We start from the raw sequence: 17,190 nt of genomic DNA, 5'->3' as shown, positions 1-17,190 counted from the left end.
ACAGCCCAGCCTGGTGGGCCACAGGTGGGAGCTGCTGGTGCTCAGGCACAGAATATTCCTAGCTGGAAGGGACCCGCAAGGATCATCAAGTCCATCTCTTAAGTATTACCACTGTGCTCTAACCAAGTGAGCTAATTTCAGGGTCATACTTCCACATTTCCCAGAAGCCAAATCTCGCTGTGCTGCACAAGTGATACATGTTTAACCTTCCGCTACTTCAGAGATAAAGGAACTTTGGCCAAACTCTGCAGCTAGGGCAGAAAGATTTTTTTGTGTTTCTGAAAGTTAAATATGAAATACAGGTATTTGGGTTTGGGGTCTTTATGTGCCTCAGACTTAATTGCAAGATTATTCCTTGCTTTTTAAGATAGCTTGAATGAAAGATCTAAACTAGCAAAAAAAAAAAAAAAAAAAAAGTCTATTCCAGGTTGCATTATTTGATCCTTTAAAGCAGTCATTTTGTATCCAGCATGTTCAGGGAGAAAGAAGATCTTGAAACTGGTTTGTTTGTTTAATTTTTTTATTTATTTGTTTATTCCTGGCTTGCTTGGTGGGATGGGAACAATGTGCAAAGGCAAGTTCCATCCCTTCAAAAAAATGTTTTTCTGAGGTTCACTGGATTTCAAATGGAGTCATTTTATTTCTTTTTTTTTCCTTTACATAATTCTTCTTTTCTCTTTCTTCTTACTATTACATAAAGTAATTACGTCTTATTCTAGGTGACACTGTAGATTGTGATACCAGTTAGAAAAATATTATGGTAGGATTTTATATGAGAATCATCCTGAATCTTCTGTGTGAGGTGATGAGTGGCCTGTGCCTCTGGCAGGCTGTCCAGGCTCTCCAGAGGAGGATGGCTGTGCTGAAAGCATCTCATTTATCAGAGGAACTTGGCAGGTTGATATCTCACTCACTCAAGAGCCTGTGCTGGAAACCAGGCGGGTACTGTGGAAGGCATTCACCCCAAAATAACATCAAAGAGCTGAGCTCCCATTGCCAGCCTCCAGTTGGGAAGTGATCCTTCAGTGAAGGAGACACACTTCCAGGTCTGGAATTCAGAAGAGTCTGAGCAGCCAGCCAGAGGATTTACAGTAATCCCTGGGCTCCTTTCCTTCCAGATGACATAAAAGTTGTCCTGAGAGTCAGCTAAAGGACAAGGATTTAGTAGATCCTCACAGAAACGTTAAAGCACTTCCTTCAACTGAGTTGCTGGAAAAGCATTGAGGGTGTTCCCTGCCTAAATTTTATTTTTACTATATACTTTTAAAAATTTTTGATATTTTTTTGCCCAGCAAAGACTAAGGATCCATTTATTTTTTTTTTCTTATGGTACGGGCACCATCTAGGAATTCTTTTGTCTTTCACAGACCTGAATGCTGCTTCAGCTCCTTCCGGAGACTGGATGCTAAAGCTGCTACTGAGAAATTCCAGCAGGATCTGGGCTTCCGAATGCTGAACTGCGGGAGGACAGATCTGATCAACCAAGCCATCGATGCACTGGGCCCCGACGGGGTGAACACCATGGATGATCAGGTGTGCCACAGAACAAACCCTCACGACCCCAAAATTCCCTGCATCAGCAGCTCGTTCCTTCCTTTCCACATGGCAAATCAATACCAGGTCGTGTTTGTTGCCTCTCCAAGGGTTTTCTAATTCTAGCTCAAGGTTTAGGCTGAAAATGCATCCCTTAAAACACAGAAAAATACTTCCCCACCCCACTCCCATGCCACCGCTCCAAAAAAAATCCCATTAGAGCATGGGGTGGATTGTTTATCAGCTGGAATGTCTGTTCTTTGGATGGGCTGTCTCAGGCACTGATGGCAGGCAGGTTAACACAGGGGCAGTGAATGGAAAGTCTGATATGTCCTGAGAGGATGTCAAAGCAAAGTGATTTCTTTTCCAGTGACACTCTCCCCTGCCTTAACAGCCCAAATCCCAGCTGGGTTAGTGAGGAGTGACCAAAAGGTGGTTTTGTCTCGTGACTTTTAGGCTCAGAGCAGTTTGGAATACAAGGAACAGCACTGAAGACCCCACCCCAGTGGCCTGGTGTCAGTCAGTGTTAGATTTGCTCATAGTCCATCATGCTGATGTGTCTGTTTATCCATTTTTAACTGTTCCCTGCTCAGCTACACTGAACCATAGGGATTTGGTAGTCCTGGGAGTCTCTGGCTGCTTCTGCTCATGCTGTCAGTCTCATCAAGTAACAGCAGAGTCTGTCCTCTGGGACATCATTCAATGCATGGAATTAGGTTTTAATTTAAAAAAAGGGGGGAAAAAAGCCACCTCTCCTAAATAAACACTCATTACAGCTGTCACAGCGAGGAGAATGAGCTGTCACATCTCTGGAACAAGAGGATATTGAGCAGTGGGAAGGGTTTATGTTCAGGTAGAGAGGTTTTCTCGCTGCCAGCATTTTACTGCAGTAGCATTTCAGACCCAGCTCTGAGCCTGTCACATCTTCCATAGCACTTCCCACCATCCTGCAGTTTTAAGGGAAGTGTGAATGTATACACAAATATCAGAAACTGCTCCTGGATGTTTCTGGGTGTGTAGTTGCCTTATTTACTAATCCAGTACCAGGAGCTTTGTGGTCACTGGGATGGGTATCTCATTATAGATATTCACTTAAGTAAAGTGACTAAGGTGGCAGATTTATATTGTGAAGTTTTCCCACTTACTTTTTTTTTTTTTTTTTAATAAGTTTTTGCAGTTACTGTAGCCCAGAGGCCTCTCATTCTCTTGAAGATTATTTTGTGATTTGCATTGTGAGACACTGTGCCCCAACACCTCTGACACTGGTGCCAGGACTGTCACTTCTCGCTGCTGGATGTTCCCTACCTCTCATCCAGCCAGCAAACTGGGAGCTGTCTGGCTTTTGTCAGCCTAGAGACCCCTGTGGGCAGCTCCTTGGGGATGTCTGAGAAGTTTCTGCTGTCACTCACTGATGTCTCATCCTGTGAGTGGGATCCTCTTGCCAGCCCTGCTGTGAGAGGGGCAGCTCTGCCGTCTTTGGCCCTCAGAGGGTGTTTTGGCACCAACAAAAAGGGCAGGATAGGCCCCCTTTAGAGACATTGTTGCTTGGAAATTCTCTACTTGACTCTGGAGCAACTCAGCTTTGTGTCCAAGCAAGTGCTTGTGTGGCATTGCCCACCCCAGGCAGAGTTAAATTAAAGCTCTGGGAATGAGATCTGCCATAGCTGGAACAGGAAACCAAAGCTGGACTTTGCCACCAGCTTGTTTTGCTCCTTTTGGAAAAGAGTAAGACAAAGCCACATGCCCAAACTTGGGAAAATTGACTTAGAGCTGCTGGATAATTTAATACAAAGGCTTTAGATCCAGGTTGGGATTTTGACCACTCCCAGGGTGTGAGCATGTCCAGGATGTTCAGACCCACTTGTCAATTTGTGTATGTGGAAATCTGTGGAAAAGAACTCAGAACATCCCCTCAGAAACGTGAGTTTGGAGCAGGACCCTGCATTCAGTTCTGATGGGCACCAGCAAGCACTCTGTTTTCAGGGGATTGGAGATGTTTAGGAAAACAATCTCTTCTTCCCTTGGCAAGGAGCAAGCAGGGAGTGCAACACTAACATTAAAAATATTAAAAAGGACAATATAAGTCTGTACAAATTTTAGAACCCTGACTGGGCTTTGTGCCTGCAGACCTGCATTTTGAATTCTCAGTTTATTTGTCTATAATGAGTGTGGAGCCTCCCAAGCCCCACAAAAGCCAAAATATCTCACCCAGAAATATCCTCAGCAATGGAAGTGCCGCAAAGCAGGAAGCTGAGAGTTGTGGCTGCCTTGAAAAGACACCTTTGCAGAGTAAAGAGCAGCACTCCTGTGTGAGACATGTAATTCCATTCTACAGTACAGCTCCCATTAAGGATGAAGCTCTGTTATTGTACACTGAGCTGTGGAGATGCTGCCTGTAAAAAATTCAAATGCCTGCAATAATTAAGGGGAGGGGGCAGGAAAGCTGTGGGATGTGAGCAGGAATGGATTTTACCAGGCCATTTCCTTTCTGTCCTTGGCTACTTCAGGAGTGAACTCCATAAGTAAGGCTCATTTTTCTCATAATTCATCTCTGAGCCGTCATGGTTTGCTGGTTAAGTAGAGGGAAGGAGATTTATGGGATTGAAATGCTGAAATATTGAGGCAAATAGGATTTTAGCAATGGGGAGAAGTTGCCAAATAAATTCATCGTCTGTATTTTTGTGTTGCTTTCTGCCTTCAGTTCATTTGGCCACAAATGAGCCAAGAAATGGCATTTCTTTATTGGCAGCCTTGGGAAAGCTGGAGAATTGTGGACAATACAGGACTAGGATTTTCAGCGATCCTTTTTGTGTTCTTTCAGCCTTGTCCAGTGATGTTTTGTCCAGGTCATTTTCCAATATCAGTTGTGCCCCCTCTGCATAGAAGTCAAAAATGCTTTATAAATATATATGTGCTGTCCTACACACACATTGTACATTAAGATTCAAACTTGCTGTGTCCATGACAGTGTCACTGTTGATAGAGATAGAGAGATAACTTTATTTTTGTTTTTATTTTTATTTCCTTTCTGAAGGGTATGACTCCCCTCATGTACGCCTGTGCTGCTGGAGATGAAGCCATGGTCCAAATGCTTATAGATGCTGGAGCAAATTTAGATATACCAGTGAGTATACACCCTCTGCCCATAACTATCCAGTTGTAAACTAACAAGAGTTCTGAAATCTCTCCTAGCAACTGAAGGCTTCAGTCCTGGAAGCTTCAAGAAAGGCATTTCTTTCAGAAAGTGTCGCTTCAGGGATTTGGGTGGGGGTGGGGAGAAAACCTTCAAAACTTCTTGGAGCACTCAGTGGCTCCAATTAGGATTGGCACTGGCAAGGGTAATGGGGAGGGGGAGGGAAGGAGCTGCCGCAGGGAGAAACCAATGAGCCCATTAAGGAGTCCTGGGGATGGGGCAGAGCGAGTGGTGGTCACAGTGTTCTCCAAGTGGCCCAAGTCCCCATTCCTTGGGCTTGTCACCCACAGAGGAAGTTCTGTAGAAGGCAGGGGAGGAAGGCAGGCAGGCTGCAGTGGGTGATGAGTGCTGCTTCCCTGCTGCAGGTGCCCAGTGCCTCTCCGCGATACCCCTCGGTCCATCCCGACAGCCGGCACTGGACTGCGCTCACCTTCGCCGTGTTACACGGGCACATCTCGGTGGTCCAGGTAAGATCCCAGCCAGGAATCCTTCCAGCAGGTCCTCGCTCCCAGCCTTCCTGAGCCTCCTAAACACCAGGGAAAAAAATGCATGCTGTTTAAAACAAGGAGAATGAAAACTGGTTGACACAATTCCTAACAAGGCCTTAATAACAAAACACGGCATGTTTCTGTATTTTTCCTTGGTTTCAGTATTGCTGTAAGGCTCACTGCTCCCAAAACAGTGCTGCACTATAATTTCTTTGGTTTTAAATAAACTAGTGCTTCACATGGAGTGGTTGCAGTTTGGCTGTTTGATCAGGAGCTTTATAACAGTAGATATTAATTGGTTTATAAATTTACATGTGCAAAAATCCAGTATGTGCTGATGTCTGCTCTAATGCAGCAAATCATCTGTAACTTCCTTCATAATCCTTGAGAATTGCATGAACAAGGCTTAAGCTGTTGTGGGATTTCAGCCTGTGGCATCCTCCCTGCTCCCTTTTCTGTGGAATTATCACAGCGGGCAGGAGGATGGTGTGGAGCCCCAGAAATGCTACCCAAACTTCCAGGGGAATGAAAAACTGATCAGAGCAGACAATCAATTGCTGTTGAATTTAATTTACGTTCTGCTCAAAGGGAAGGAATAAAAAAAAAAAGAAAAAAAAAGTAAGTAAATGGAAGCTGCACACACTCATCTTTTGTTTGTGTACATTTGCGCATAATTATAAAGATTAGATTCCACCTGGCAAACTGCCCGGGCAGCCTTTGGTATTCCAGAGGTTGGACAGCCTTAATTTATGTGTGAGATACAAGTTTGATTCTCCCAGGAGATGAAGCCAAGTGAATCAAAGCTTGTGTTGAGTACTGCAGTGCCCACAGTCGTGGAAGCATGAAATATCCTGGTGGACACACACGACAGAGCTGATCCTCCCTGCCTGCCCCTGCCAGCACTGCTCTGGGTGCTCCAGAGCCTTCTGCCAGCCCCACCTGGCTATAAAACATCCCCATCACCCTGTCACCTTCTCCCCTTCCCCTGGGAGGTGGCTCTTTCCCTCACAGCAGCTCAGTGAAAGCAGGCTCTGTGTGACAATCCCTGCAGCTGCCAGCCCTCCCTACACTGGCTCCACGAGGTATGACCAGCCTGGTAATTCCCTGGGGGAGCCCTGCTTCCTGTGCACAGCATGGAGCTAGGATGCACTTCCTGCTCTGATTGCAGAGCCCTTTGGAGTTGGAGATTCCAATTGCACAGCCACGCCATAAAGGAGATTTTTTAAAGGAGGTGGTGCTCTCCAGATGGGCCCTCCTCACTCTGAACCCACTGATTCTTCTTTCTAACAACCAGCCCAGGCTGCTTGGTCCTTCTGAATTGCTCTTTTCCCAACTCCCTGTCTTCCCTGTGCCCCTTGCAGCTGCTCCTGGATGCTGGTGCCCACGTGGAGGGCTCTGCTGTGAACACTGGGGAGGACAACTACGCTGAGACCCCTCTCCAGCTGGCCTCAGCTGCAGGTGAGCTCCCTGTGGCCTCAGCACTGTCCATCTCTTACTATCACCAGCCTGATGGGCCGCAAGTATCTGTTTTCCAACTTGTCCCACTCTTGACTCCTCCCCAGAGCCCCCACAGCAGAGCTGATGGCACCAACTCCTTCACAAAGCACTGTCAAGGGACATAAACCAGCCTCTGTCTAGTCTGGGCATGTCTGTGGGCCTAAGCGACACCCAGATGTGAAAATTAACAAGTTTCCATTCAGTCTGAGGGAAAATAACTGTTAAATAAAGAAATTTGGTTTATTAGTTTATTAAATGAAGGTAGAAATTCTGCATTTCTTCTAGTGGGCTGAGCATTCTGTGAACGAGTTTGTGCTGATCTTTGTCAACACTTTTCACCTCAAAGTGGTTTCAGTTTTTTTCCTTTTGTTTCTTTCTCTGTTATCCTTGTGCTGTTATGAAGATGAGTGGCTGTCTTGCTCTGCTCCAAGCTTTATGGAAGGGATAAAAAAAGCCTCTTCCTCTCCCAGTGACACCCAGTGCTGGATCTCCTGCCACCACTCCCTGCTCCATCTAATGGGAATGGAGCCAGGGAGTCCTGCCTGTTGCCAGTCCTGTGTTTTGTGCTTCCACAGAGGGACCACCCTGATGTTCCTGTCCTTTTTCCCCAGGGAATTACGAGCTGGTCAGCTTGCTGCTCAGCAGGGGCGCCGATCCACTCCTGAGCATGCTGGAAGTCAACGGGATGTCATCGTCACTCCACGAGGACATGAACTGCTTCAGCCACTCAGCAGCACATGGCCACAGGTAGTGCTCTGCTCCTGCTCAGAACACAGCTTTTTTGCGCTCTAGGTGTTGCTGTGTGTCCTGTGTGACTTTGTGACCCAAACCCCTGCATGTGCAGTTCAGCAGATGGGGTTAAGACTCTCCTGACAAGAACGAAGTTCTTTTTTTTGTTGTTTCGTGTCCTGACACTTGCTGGTCTGGCTCTGCAGCACTGACAGTGAGCTGGTTTTATGCCCCACATCAGCAGACCAAGTCCCATCTAAGGGTAGGTTATGAAATTAAGGTTGTGAGATCCCTGTTCATGTTCTGAGATGGAATCTAATCAGGTTGAGGTGGCAAGAATAACTCACAGCAGAGCCTGGGCGTCTGCATCTTTAGTTTTTGGAGGGCCAACCAAAAGGTGAATCACTAAACCAGCCAGCCTGGGCTCTCCAACCCTGTTTTCAGCGTGGTTGTTCAGAAATAAGACATTACTTGCAAGCTTCTCCAGAAATCTCTGTGTTCCCTGAAGAAATGTTAGTGACATCCAAGGCTTGTTCTGCCACAGGATAGGATGGGGTGACCCTAAAGCTGGGTCCTTAAATAATCTGGATTTAGCCCCAGGGAGGGGTGTGGGTGAGCACTGGCTGGTGGCAGTGCAGCTGCACAGGGAGTGCTGGGTGGCCCTGCTGGGCTGGGGAATGTCTGGAGCAGCTGTCCCCAGCTGGCTGAGGGACACCCGTGATGCAAACTCCCCAAACAAGACACAAACAAGAAAGTCTGTTTCTTGCAACTGCCGTGTGAAATTCCAAACAAACCCACCATGTGAGGAGTACGGGCCATGTTTCTGCCCTTGCTGAGGGGCACCAGTTTCTAGGGGTGCGGTAGGGAAGGACAAGGGGTTTCCATGCTGCTCCACAGTGCCAGCTGTCTTTGGGAAGGAAATTACTGTTTACTGAGCTGGATCCCTAATCCCAAATGCCCACAGTCCTGTCAGAGTTGTTGAAATTTCCTTGTTAGTAAGTGTAACCTCTCTACAGGAACGTCCTGCGCAAGCTCCTGAGCCAGCCCCAGCAGGCCAAGGGGGATGTGCTGTCCCTGGAGGAGATTTTGGCCGAGGGGGTGGAGAGTGACACCTCCAGCCAGGGCAGCTCCAGCGAGGGGCAGGTCCGGCTGTGCAAGACGCGGATGAAGGCTCTGCAGGAGGCCATGTACTACAGCGCCGAGCATGGCTACGTGGACATCACCATGGAGCTCAGGGCACTGGGTGAGCCCTTCCTTCTGAGCTTGTGCACATAAGGCATAAAAACCTTCCTTTTCTGCCCATCTCACTTAGAAGAGAAACAGCCCCAACTGCAAAGCTATCTAATCTAAATTTTATAGTGTTCAAGACTCCTCACAAGTTGTTGCATTTTTTTTTTTTTTTTTTTCAAATTCCTGCTGCTCTGGGATGTCCCTCACTCTTGGCTGGATCCTCTGTTCCCACTTATCAAAAGTAAGGGGCATCTCTCCCTACCGGACACTTACATCTAAAATGTAGTGTTTATCAGTGGTTTAAGATGAAGGAACAAAACTGATCTCAAGGTAGGAGAGGGACAACTTTGAAGCTTGTGTGTAACTGGGAGGAAAGACCTCACACCACAGTTGTGTGGCATTACGTAGCCTTACAACTTCAGTTCAAATTTTTTTGTCGTTCTGACTAACCATGAAGCTCAGAACAAAACAGGGAGTCTCTGAACATTAAAAATCAGCAGAAATTTCCAATTTGTGATCCTGCTGCCAATCCTTTGTCACTTACTCTGTCAGTGACCCAGTTCAGTCACCTTTAATATCAAGATAAAAATCTATATCTGCTGTTAGGATGTAGGTAGAGCTACTTCAGTGCTGCCAAGCGTTAGTAATAGGAGCAGGATAATCTCCTCACAGGCACTTCAGGAAATCATCTTTCACTGTCCCTTTTTCCTGTGGCTGCAGGAGTGCCCTGGAAGCTCCATGTGTGGATTGAGTCCCTACGGACAACCTTCTCCCAGTCCCGCTACTCCGTGGTGCAGACCCTGCTGCGGGAGTTTGTCACCATCAAAGAGGAGGATTACAACGAGGAGCTGGTCAGTGAGGGGCTGCAGCTCATGTTTGACATCCTCAAAACCAGCAAAGTAAGTCTGAGTTTTATACCTGTCAGAGCTGAGTGTTCCGGGGTTTTGTTGTTGTGCACAACAGGAGCAAGGGAATGGCTGGGCAAAGTCCCTAGGAGTTCTGGCATGGAAATGACCCTGGAAGCACTTATCTAAATTCATTAACAGCCCCTAGACAGTCCTCAAACATACACCTGGGGGAAGCTCTACAGCTCTTTATACCTCCATAACTCCACAGATATTGTCATTCTGGCTTAATTTAAAACTTGTCCCTCTGTGAGGAGGTTACTCCTGCAGGGCTAAGTTGTGTAAGTTGTGTGTGCTGTAAGGGGACCCCTTACAGCACATTTGGACCCAGTTGCTGATCCCTGTTCCATCCTCCTCACAGAATGATTCCATCAACCAGCAGCTGGCATCCATCTTCACCCACTGCTATGGCAGCAGCCCCATTCCCAGCATTCCCGAGATCCGAAAGACTCTGCCAGCTCGGCTGGGTAAGGTGCTCACCTGAGCAATGAGCTTCTTTTGGCTGCTGCTGGGTTGGTTTCTTATTTGTTTGGATGTCTTTCTGAAAAGCATGAACAGTTTAAAAAGAAAAGTCACCTTTTTTTTGTCCATTTACCCAACAGATCCTCACTTTCTGAACAATAAAGAAATGTCTGATGTAACTTTCTTAGTGGAAGGAAAGCTCTTTTATGCACACAAGGTCCTGCTGGTTACTGCATCTAACAGGTGAGTCACTGAGCAGGGGCATAATGAATCCAGCCATGATTATCCCTGAAATCGTGTGGTAGTTGGAGGGTACATATCCAGCCATTCTCTGCCTTCCCATTCCTTCATTGCAGGGAGAGCTGCACTTGCTCCAGCTTTCCTGGAATCTCACACTGGTTTGGTGCATTTGCAGTTAGCAGCTTCTTTCTCTGGTCTTGGTACAGTAACAGGGTTTTCCACCTATAACAGGGTGGGATTAGATCAGATCCAGGCAGTTTACACTTTTCAATTGTCCCTGAACTAATCATCATTAAATTAAAGGAAATGTTTCGATTTTCAGCTTGCAAAGAACAAGGAGGGATTTTTGTTTTCCCCTTGCTCTTTGTGATGAGTGTGTGACACAGTAATACAATTAAATCTTTTCAATTAAATCTGTTTAAAACCATTCCCAGGTTCAAGACACTAATGACCAATAAAACAGAGCACGATGGCCACGGCAGCAAGACTGTTGAAATCGGCGATATGAAATACAACATTTTCAAGGTATGAGACTTAATTCCACTTTTTCTGTATTCTTTTTCATTTTTTTTCCTCAACCACTTGGAAGGTAAGACAAACCCAAGTAGTAATATACAAGTAGATAACAAGTTATATCATAATTAGATAATATTACAAGTAGAAATGGAGTACCTTTCAACAGATATGAATTTCAGGAGTTTTCTGAAATGCCCTTTTTCCAAAGTTCCAGCCTTAAAACAGACTCTTCCAGTCTATATTCTTATTTTCTTCCTAGGCAGCAGACTTCTCCATAAAGCAGGATAAATTAGTCTTCTACTGGAAGGTAGTTTTATACTTTTAACACACCATTTTTATACTTTTTACGACACTATTTTCCCGTTAGTATGTAGGTAGAGCTACTTCAGTGCTGCCAAGTGTTAGTAATAGGAGCAGGATAATCTCCTCACAGGCACTTCAGGAAATCACCTTTCACTATCTCTTTTGCTAAGGAAAGACTCCCTTTGCTAAGCAAAGAGTAACTTACTTACAGCAGGTGCATTGCCAGGCTTCATATTATTCAAATCAGATGATAAAAAATCAATGGTGTCTCTGTCAAGAAAGGCTCAGAACTGAAAATTGTGCTTTGCTTTTATGACATTTCCATATTTAGTGGAGGAACAGGGAGATGTGAAGTGCAGAATAGGTCATGTAGCTGTTTCACTAAAGGGTTGAGGCTTTTTTTTCTCTTTTTATACCACTCCTGTTGGTCAGGAGTGCTGTTACCTCACTAGAAGGAAGTAAGTTGACCATGAGAACATCTTTATTCTGCTTGTAAGGGGCTGTACAAGTTTTTTGTTGGATAGGTGACATCCAAATTTTGCAGCTTCAAGACCCAATAGAGAAGAAAATGTAACTGAGTATTGAAACAAGCTTCCTTAACAGCATTTGTACATCAAAAGGTTCCTAAAGGTAAACTTGTGCTTCAGTGAAGGGAGAGAGACAAATCAGAAATAATTGAAACAGTGAAGTATTTCACAATTTGATGGTAAATACAGTCAGAGGGGTTAAGGAGAGGCAGGCTCAGGTAGGGGGGAGGATGCTGAACGACCAGAGACGTGTGTCCTGCTCAGGCCTCTGCTGGGAAGAGCTCTGCTCTCACATAATTCTGTTCTACAAATAAGGCAATCTCACAAGGAGCAGCTTAGATTTGTTCCCAGCCCTATCAGGAATGGCAAGCAGAGCTTTCAAGCCCCACGCAGCACCCAGGACACTTCTGTGATCCAACACCAGATCCATTCCCTCCCTGACACTGCTTGGGCTGGGGGTGGGCACATGCAGATCAAAGAGCAGGAGCTGCCTCTTACTCTCCCTGCAGACAATTAATGCCTTTTCCTCCGGGCCTGGTGAGGGGCTGGAAGCTGATTAGAAGCCCAGCAGGGGAGGCAAGTGGCTGGGAGGTCCCCAGGATGCTCACGCTGGGCTCGCTGGCAGCTCCGCGCGTGACCGGCCTGCCAGGCTTCACCAGCCCAGATCCCAGACAAGGACAGTGGTGTTGTCAGAGACACGCTGTCACCTCAGCCCAAAGTCCCCAGCAGGGCCCTTTTCAGGGCCCAAGAGAAAAAGGACTGTTAGAAAGCAGCAGATTTGCCACGCCAGGGAGCGAAAAAAAAGCCACCAGTGGAGGTGAGACTCGGCACGGGACATGATTCCCGTCTGCTCAGGAAGGGGAGCGCAGCCATCAACAGCCCTTTGTGACTGCTATGATAACTTCATGCCTGGCCTTCTTCCCATTCCAGATGCTGATGCAGTATTTATACTATGGAGGGACAGAATCCATGGAAATTCCCACCACTGATATCTTAGAGGTGAGAGAGCTTTTTCTTCCAAGTCTTGCCAAGTGCGCTGGGGCATAAAACAGAGTTGAAAGGCAAAATCCAGGAGCTAACAGCAGGCTCCCATTCAGTCCAGGAGCATATTTAACGCTTGGAAATGAGCTTAAAAGTTTCAAAACATCGCTGCTTGGTGGTTTTGTGTCGTGGTGACAGAAAGGAGAGCAAATATGCTTGTGGAGGGAGCTTTTGCTGAGAGGGGAAATGTGTCAGTCTGTCACTTCAGCACGGAGAAGCCTTTTTGCTGTTTGATGAGGACTTGGTCATTAAAACAGCAAGTCAGAGACTCTTCAGAGAGGAAATCATCCGTCCTGTTTGCCTTCCCCAGGCCTTTCAAGCCTCATGATCTCAAATAGCCTCTCTCTTGTCCCCATAGCTGCTGTCGGCTGCCAGCCTGTTCCAGCTGGACGGCCTCCAGAGACACTGTGAAATCCTCTGTGCCCAGACCATCAGCATGGACAACTCTGTCAGCATCTATAAATATGCAAAGGTAGGTCCAACCCCCCTAGTTTGAGAACCCCAGTGAGCAGCCTGTGTGCTGCTGGTGGTAACTAAAAGCCCCAGGCGGGCACCCTCCCTGCAGGTAACTCCCCACAGCCACAACACCAGCGAGATGATTCCCAGCTCCAGGCTGGAAAGTCCTGCACAGCCCCGGTGTGTTTTCTTGTCTGGAGCAATCATGGATGAAATGGATGTGGGATCCCTGCAGAGTAGGGGAAAGCTGTCTTAGCAGCCTGATACAGCAACATCAGCAAATCTTGAGGGATTCAAATCTTGGGAGCAGCGGGGGCAATAGATCACAGCATAGCAGCTAGAGAGTAAACCCTTTCCTAGCACCCCTGCTGCTAGAAAATACTCTTTTCAGCTCCAAAGGGAGCATAAAGTCTGTTGTGTGACAGATACACCTCTGTAGCAAATAAACTAAATCAGAGACATACTCTGCCCTTCCTGGAATTTTGCAGGATGAGATCCCTTAAAGACAAGGAGAAAACTGCACAGAGGGCTGGTAATGATTTTTTTTCACTGTGTGTCTAGTGTTTGATACACTGATGCTTTTCAGTTTCTCTCACATTGGGCTGGTTTCTTTCAGACCAAAAATTTATAACAGTGTACAGTGGTAAAAAGGGGAAACAGCATTCCCTACTGGCCATTATGTTCTTTTCCTTAAATTATTATTTGCACAGAATTCCCAGGCAGAGACTGTGTGTGCACAGAGGTTCTTAATATTGAACTTGAGTTTCATTGCTCTTGTTACTGATCCTGAAGCAAAAGGAGCCAGATCCCAGGCAGAAATCACCTCGTGGTGGTTCAGGAGTGCAGAATTCCTGTTCTCCTGCGTTCAGCCCCTCCTTGTAGGGATGAGGCTCCCGTCCTGTGACCCGTGTCCTGATTGGCCCGAGCCCTGCTCACCATCTGCCAGCACAGCAGCGTTGTTGTGTGCTGTGGCTCAGCCAAACAGGTACCTTGGCCACCGCATCAGCCAGCTGCTCTGCTGCAGGAAGGGAAGGGGCTGGAGTGCAGGCCAGCAGGGGAAGGAATTAAAAAAGCCTGGATGCCCCCCTGCAAAAAGCACCAGGAGAAATGATCAAAGTCCTGTCTTCAGTGCTTTTCCACTGTTACTCCTGTCTTTTAATGTTTTCTAAGAGACAAAAAGGAGAAAAGCATTAGGAATGAGAGGCTCAGAGATGTCATGTAGGTCTGTGACGTACAGAAGGGATTAATAATCCTGCTGTCTCCCTCAGATTCACAATGCACCAGAACTGGCCTCTTTCTGCGAGGGCTTCTTCCTCAAGCACATGAGCTCCCTGCTGGAGCAGGACTCGTTCAAGCAGCTCATCTACGGCAGGAACAGCAAAGTGCAGGGCCTGGACCCTCTGAGGGACCTGCAGGCAGCCCTGGCCGGCCGCCTGCACTCCGTGTACGTCACCTCCAGGGTGTGAGGCAGCCCCGGTTTGGCTGGCAAACCGCGGTGGAGGCGTCACTGGGGCTGGCTGCCTTCTGCATCTTCCTGAGAGCGCCCTGAACAGGCACCCCCGTGCTGAGGGAGGGGAGCTGGCTTCTCTGTGCTGCTGCTGCTGCCCCAGGAACAACACTGTCACGCCAACAACACTGCCACGGCCCAAGCACCAGCTGAGGGTGCAAGGGGAGAGCCTGAGCCTCAGCGACCGATCGGCGCTGCCCTTGCCACGAGCACGGCGCCGGGCTGTGGAGAAAGAGGCAATTGAGCTAAGCCCAGCACTAATACGTGGGCTTAGGTTCATCCACACAGATGTTTTCCCTGTAAAAAGGCTGCCTAGGAGGAGTTTCCTGATCCTAAAGCCCATCCCACAAGCCATCTGTCTGCACACAAATACTTCCCCTCAGTAGTACCTGCGTCTGTGCATCGCAACAGACCGACAGAAACTTCCCCCAAAACTATTTGCACCTTGAGAGAGAGGTTTTGTATGTTCAAAGCTGAGTAGAAATTAATACTAACACTGAAGTTACTCACACTTTAAGCCTAATATGAGGAGCTGAGCTGGGGCAGGGAGGGGAGGGGAGAGTTGGGGGTTTGAGTGTTTTTAATACAGTTTCACTGTGCCAGTTGTTAATCTGGATCTATTTTGAGGAGAAAGAAAAAGACTGTGTACCCTTCTCCCTGTCAAGGTCTGATAGTGTCAGTCAGTCACTTTTTTCACCTTAAAAGCATGTTTCTGAACATTACCTGTGAGACCTGACATCACAAAAGACACTTTGTAGAAGGCTCAGGTGTAGCAGGAGCTGGCACTAGGCTGAAAAACTGCCCAGTTGCAATAAAAGCAATAAAAGCCTCCCCTGGCCTCCAAAGAACATCCAGCTCAGTGGTTTGCTCTCTCTCTGGAGCTGGCTTGGATTAAGGAAAGACCTCCAGCTATTCCCACTGAGCTTTGCTAAGCACCCACCAAAAACCATTTGCCAGGACACTTCCATTTGTTGTAGACAGGTGAAGAAGAGGAAACCAAGTTTTCAGTGGAGAACTATTTGTTCCTTATTAGAAATTCAACTATTTATTCCCATTGTATCTAAACACAGTGGAAGGAGGAGGCTCAGCTGGGCCCAGGCTCCAAAGCACAGCACAGACCCAGTTTAGATAAAGGGAAGGAGAAGGAACTCCAGCATCTCCCAGCAAATCCATCAAAATCTGACATGGCCTTGTTCCTAAAGGATTTACACAGAGGTAAATTGCATGCATGGATAAGGATTTTCAGTCAGCTGACAGGTTGGTCAGGGCACACTCCCTTTGTCCTTTAGGTACACATCTGCTGAACATCACCAGCTCAAATAACCCTATTTATTACAGAAAGCCATACAGGGGGGTCGAAATTATCACTGAGAAATGCCACAGAAGGCTTTAATTTGGAAAGTATTTTCAAGTAGCTGCTCCAGCTATCTGTATAAATACGTAGGTCCTCTTTTGTTGCTGTAATATTACAATGCTTTGTTTAATTGTACATTAATGTTGTCATTTATGTAAATGTACCAGGATTTTATTAACAACGTAATTTTAAAATACACAGGTGCTGTTATTTATTCTGTTACTCTAACAGTAGGAAAAAAAATATTTAAAGACACTTAAGTGGAAAAGGCTGTTGCAGTTGAAGCATCTTAAATTGGTTTTCGTGTACATATATCTAATTTTAGGGATGCAGAAGCATTCATTTCCCCTTCCTAGGCTCAGACATTTTTGTAAAGTTAAAAAGTTTAACTTGCATTTTTCCCTAGCTGGAATAAGATTACCTGCTTTCCAGCAGAAAGCAGCAAATGGTAGTGTCCAAGAAACCCCTAATTCCAGGATTATTCTCTGCAGCAGGAAAAACAGTGAGGGTTAAAGTAACTCATAGGCCAGAGGTATTAAAAAAATAAGCAGGTGATCCTTCCATGTCACCTCAGATCCCAAAGGCCAGAAGGGCTCTGGTTGGTGCTCTGTGGGAGGATTGATGTCAGAGCACAGGACTCGTCCGAGAGGTAAGGAGTGTAAAAGCTTAAGAGCAGGAATTTGACCCAGAAGTATCCTTTTTTTTTCTCCTTATTTGGAAACCTGCCAGCATAAACAGTGACTCGTTCTCAAGAATCATGGAATACAAACACCTCAGACTCCCTTTGGAGCACTTTAATGAGTAGGCTAAACAGAAATTCCTTGTGAAACCAGTTGTACACTGCCTGTATTTTATAGAGTGCTGCCCGGGGAGCCTGAGAAAGTACCAGAGCAGTTTGCCCAGCTTTGGGGAAGCAGAGAACTTTGCTGGCCATAATGACATCATTCCAGGGAGCAGAGGAAATAAACATCTGCCTGAACAGGCTCGATGACTTCCAGCCTGAAATAAAGCCCTTTTTGCTCTCTAATAAGGCTTTGCACAGCAGGCAGGCCCTGGCTAATGCAGCAGCACCACTCACAGGCCCTTTGCCCTCACCAAATGCTGCCCAGGCAGGCAGACACTGCTTCCTGCACCTGCCACAGGCACAGCCGGGGGGACAGGGAGGAGGCAGAAGACTCCCCTGAGGAATGGGGCAGCAGGCTGCTGTCA

The 17,190-nt window shown here is 46.7% G+C and overlaps 1 protein-coding gene across 1 annotated transcript in view; it reads left to right on the top strand.

Annotated features, from left to right (window-relative positions):
- The window catches only part of ABTB2 (ankyrin repeat and BTB domain containing 2), a 111,656-nt gene extending 95,477 nt beyond the window's left edge, over positions 1 to 16,179 (top strand). Inside the window, exons 5-17 of the mRNA XM_030273538.4 lie at positions 1,368 to 1,533; positions 4,568 to 4,657; positions 5,092 to 5,193; positions 6,576 to 6,672; positions 7,323 to 7,458; positions 8,457 to 8,683; positions 9,391 to 9,569; positions 9,937 to 10,042; positions 10,178 to 10,280; positions 10,712 to 10,802; positions 12,554 to 12,622; positions 13,023 to 13,136; positions 14,389 to 16,179. Coding sequence (XP_030129398.3) covers positions 1,368 to 1,533; positions 4,568 to 4,657; positions 5,092 to 5,193; positions 6,576 to 6,672; positions 7,323 to 7,458; positions 8,457 to 8,683; positions 9,391 to 9,569; positions 9,937 to 10,042; positions 10,178 to 10,280; positions 10,712 to 10,802; positions 12,554 to 12,622; positions 13,023 to 13,136; positions 14,389 to 14,586 — 1,678 coding nt within the window. The 3' untranslated portion in view covers positions 14,587 to 16,179. The remainder of the gene's footprint in view (positions 1 to 1,367; positions 1,534 to 4,567; positions 4,658 to 5,091; positions 5,194 to 6,575; positions 6,673 to 7,322; positions 7,459 to 8,456; positions 8,684 to 9,390; positions 9,570 to 9,936; positions 10,043 to 10,177; positions 10,281 to 10,711; positions 10,803 to 12,553; positions 12,623 to 13,022; positions 13,137 to 14,388) is intronic.
- The last annotated feature ends 1,011 nt before the right edge of the window (positions 16,180 to 17,190 follow it).

The sequence above is a fragment of the Taeniopygia guttata genome, chromosome 5 (assembly GCF_048771995.1).
Source record: "Taeniopygia guttata chromosome 5, bTaeGut7.mat, whole genome shotgun sequence".
Lineage (NCBI taxonomy): Eukaryota > Metazoa > Chordata > Aves > Passeriformes > Estrildidae > Taeniopygia > Taeniopygia guttata.
The sequence above is the reverse complement of the archived record's forward strand: the minus strand, read 5'-3'. Positions and strand labels throughout refer to the sequence as shown.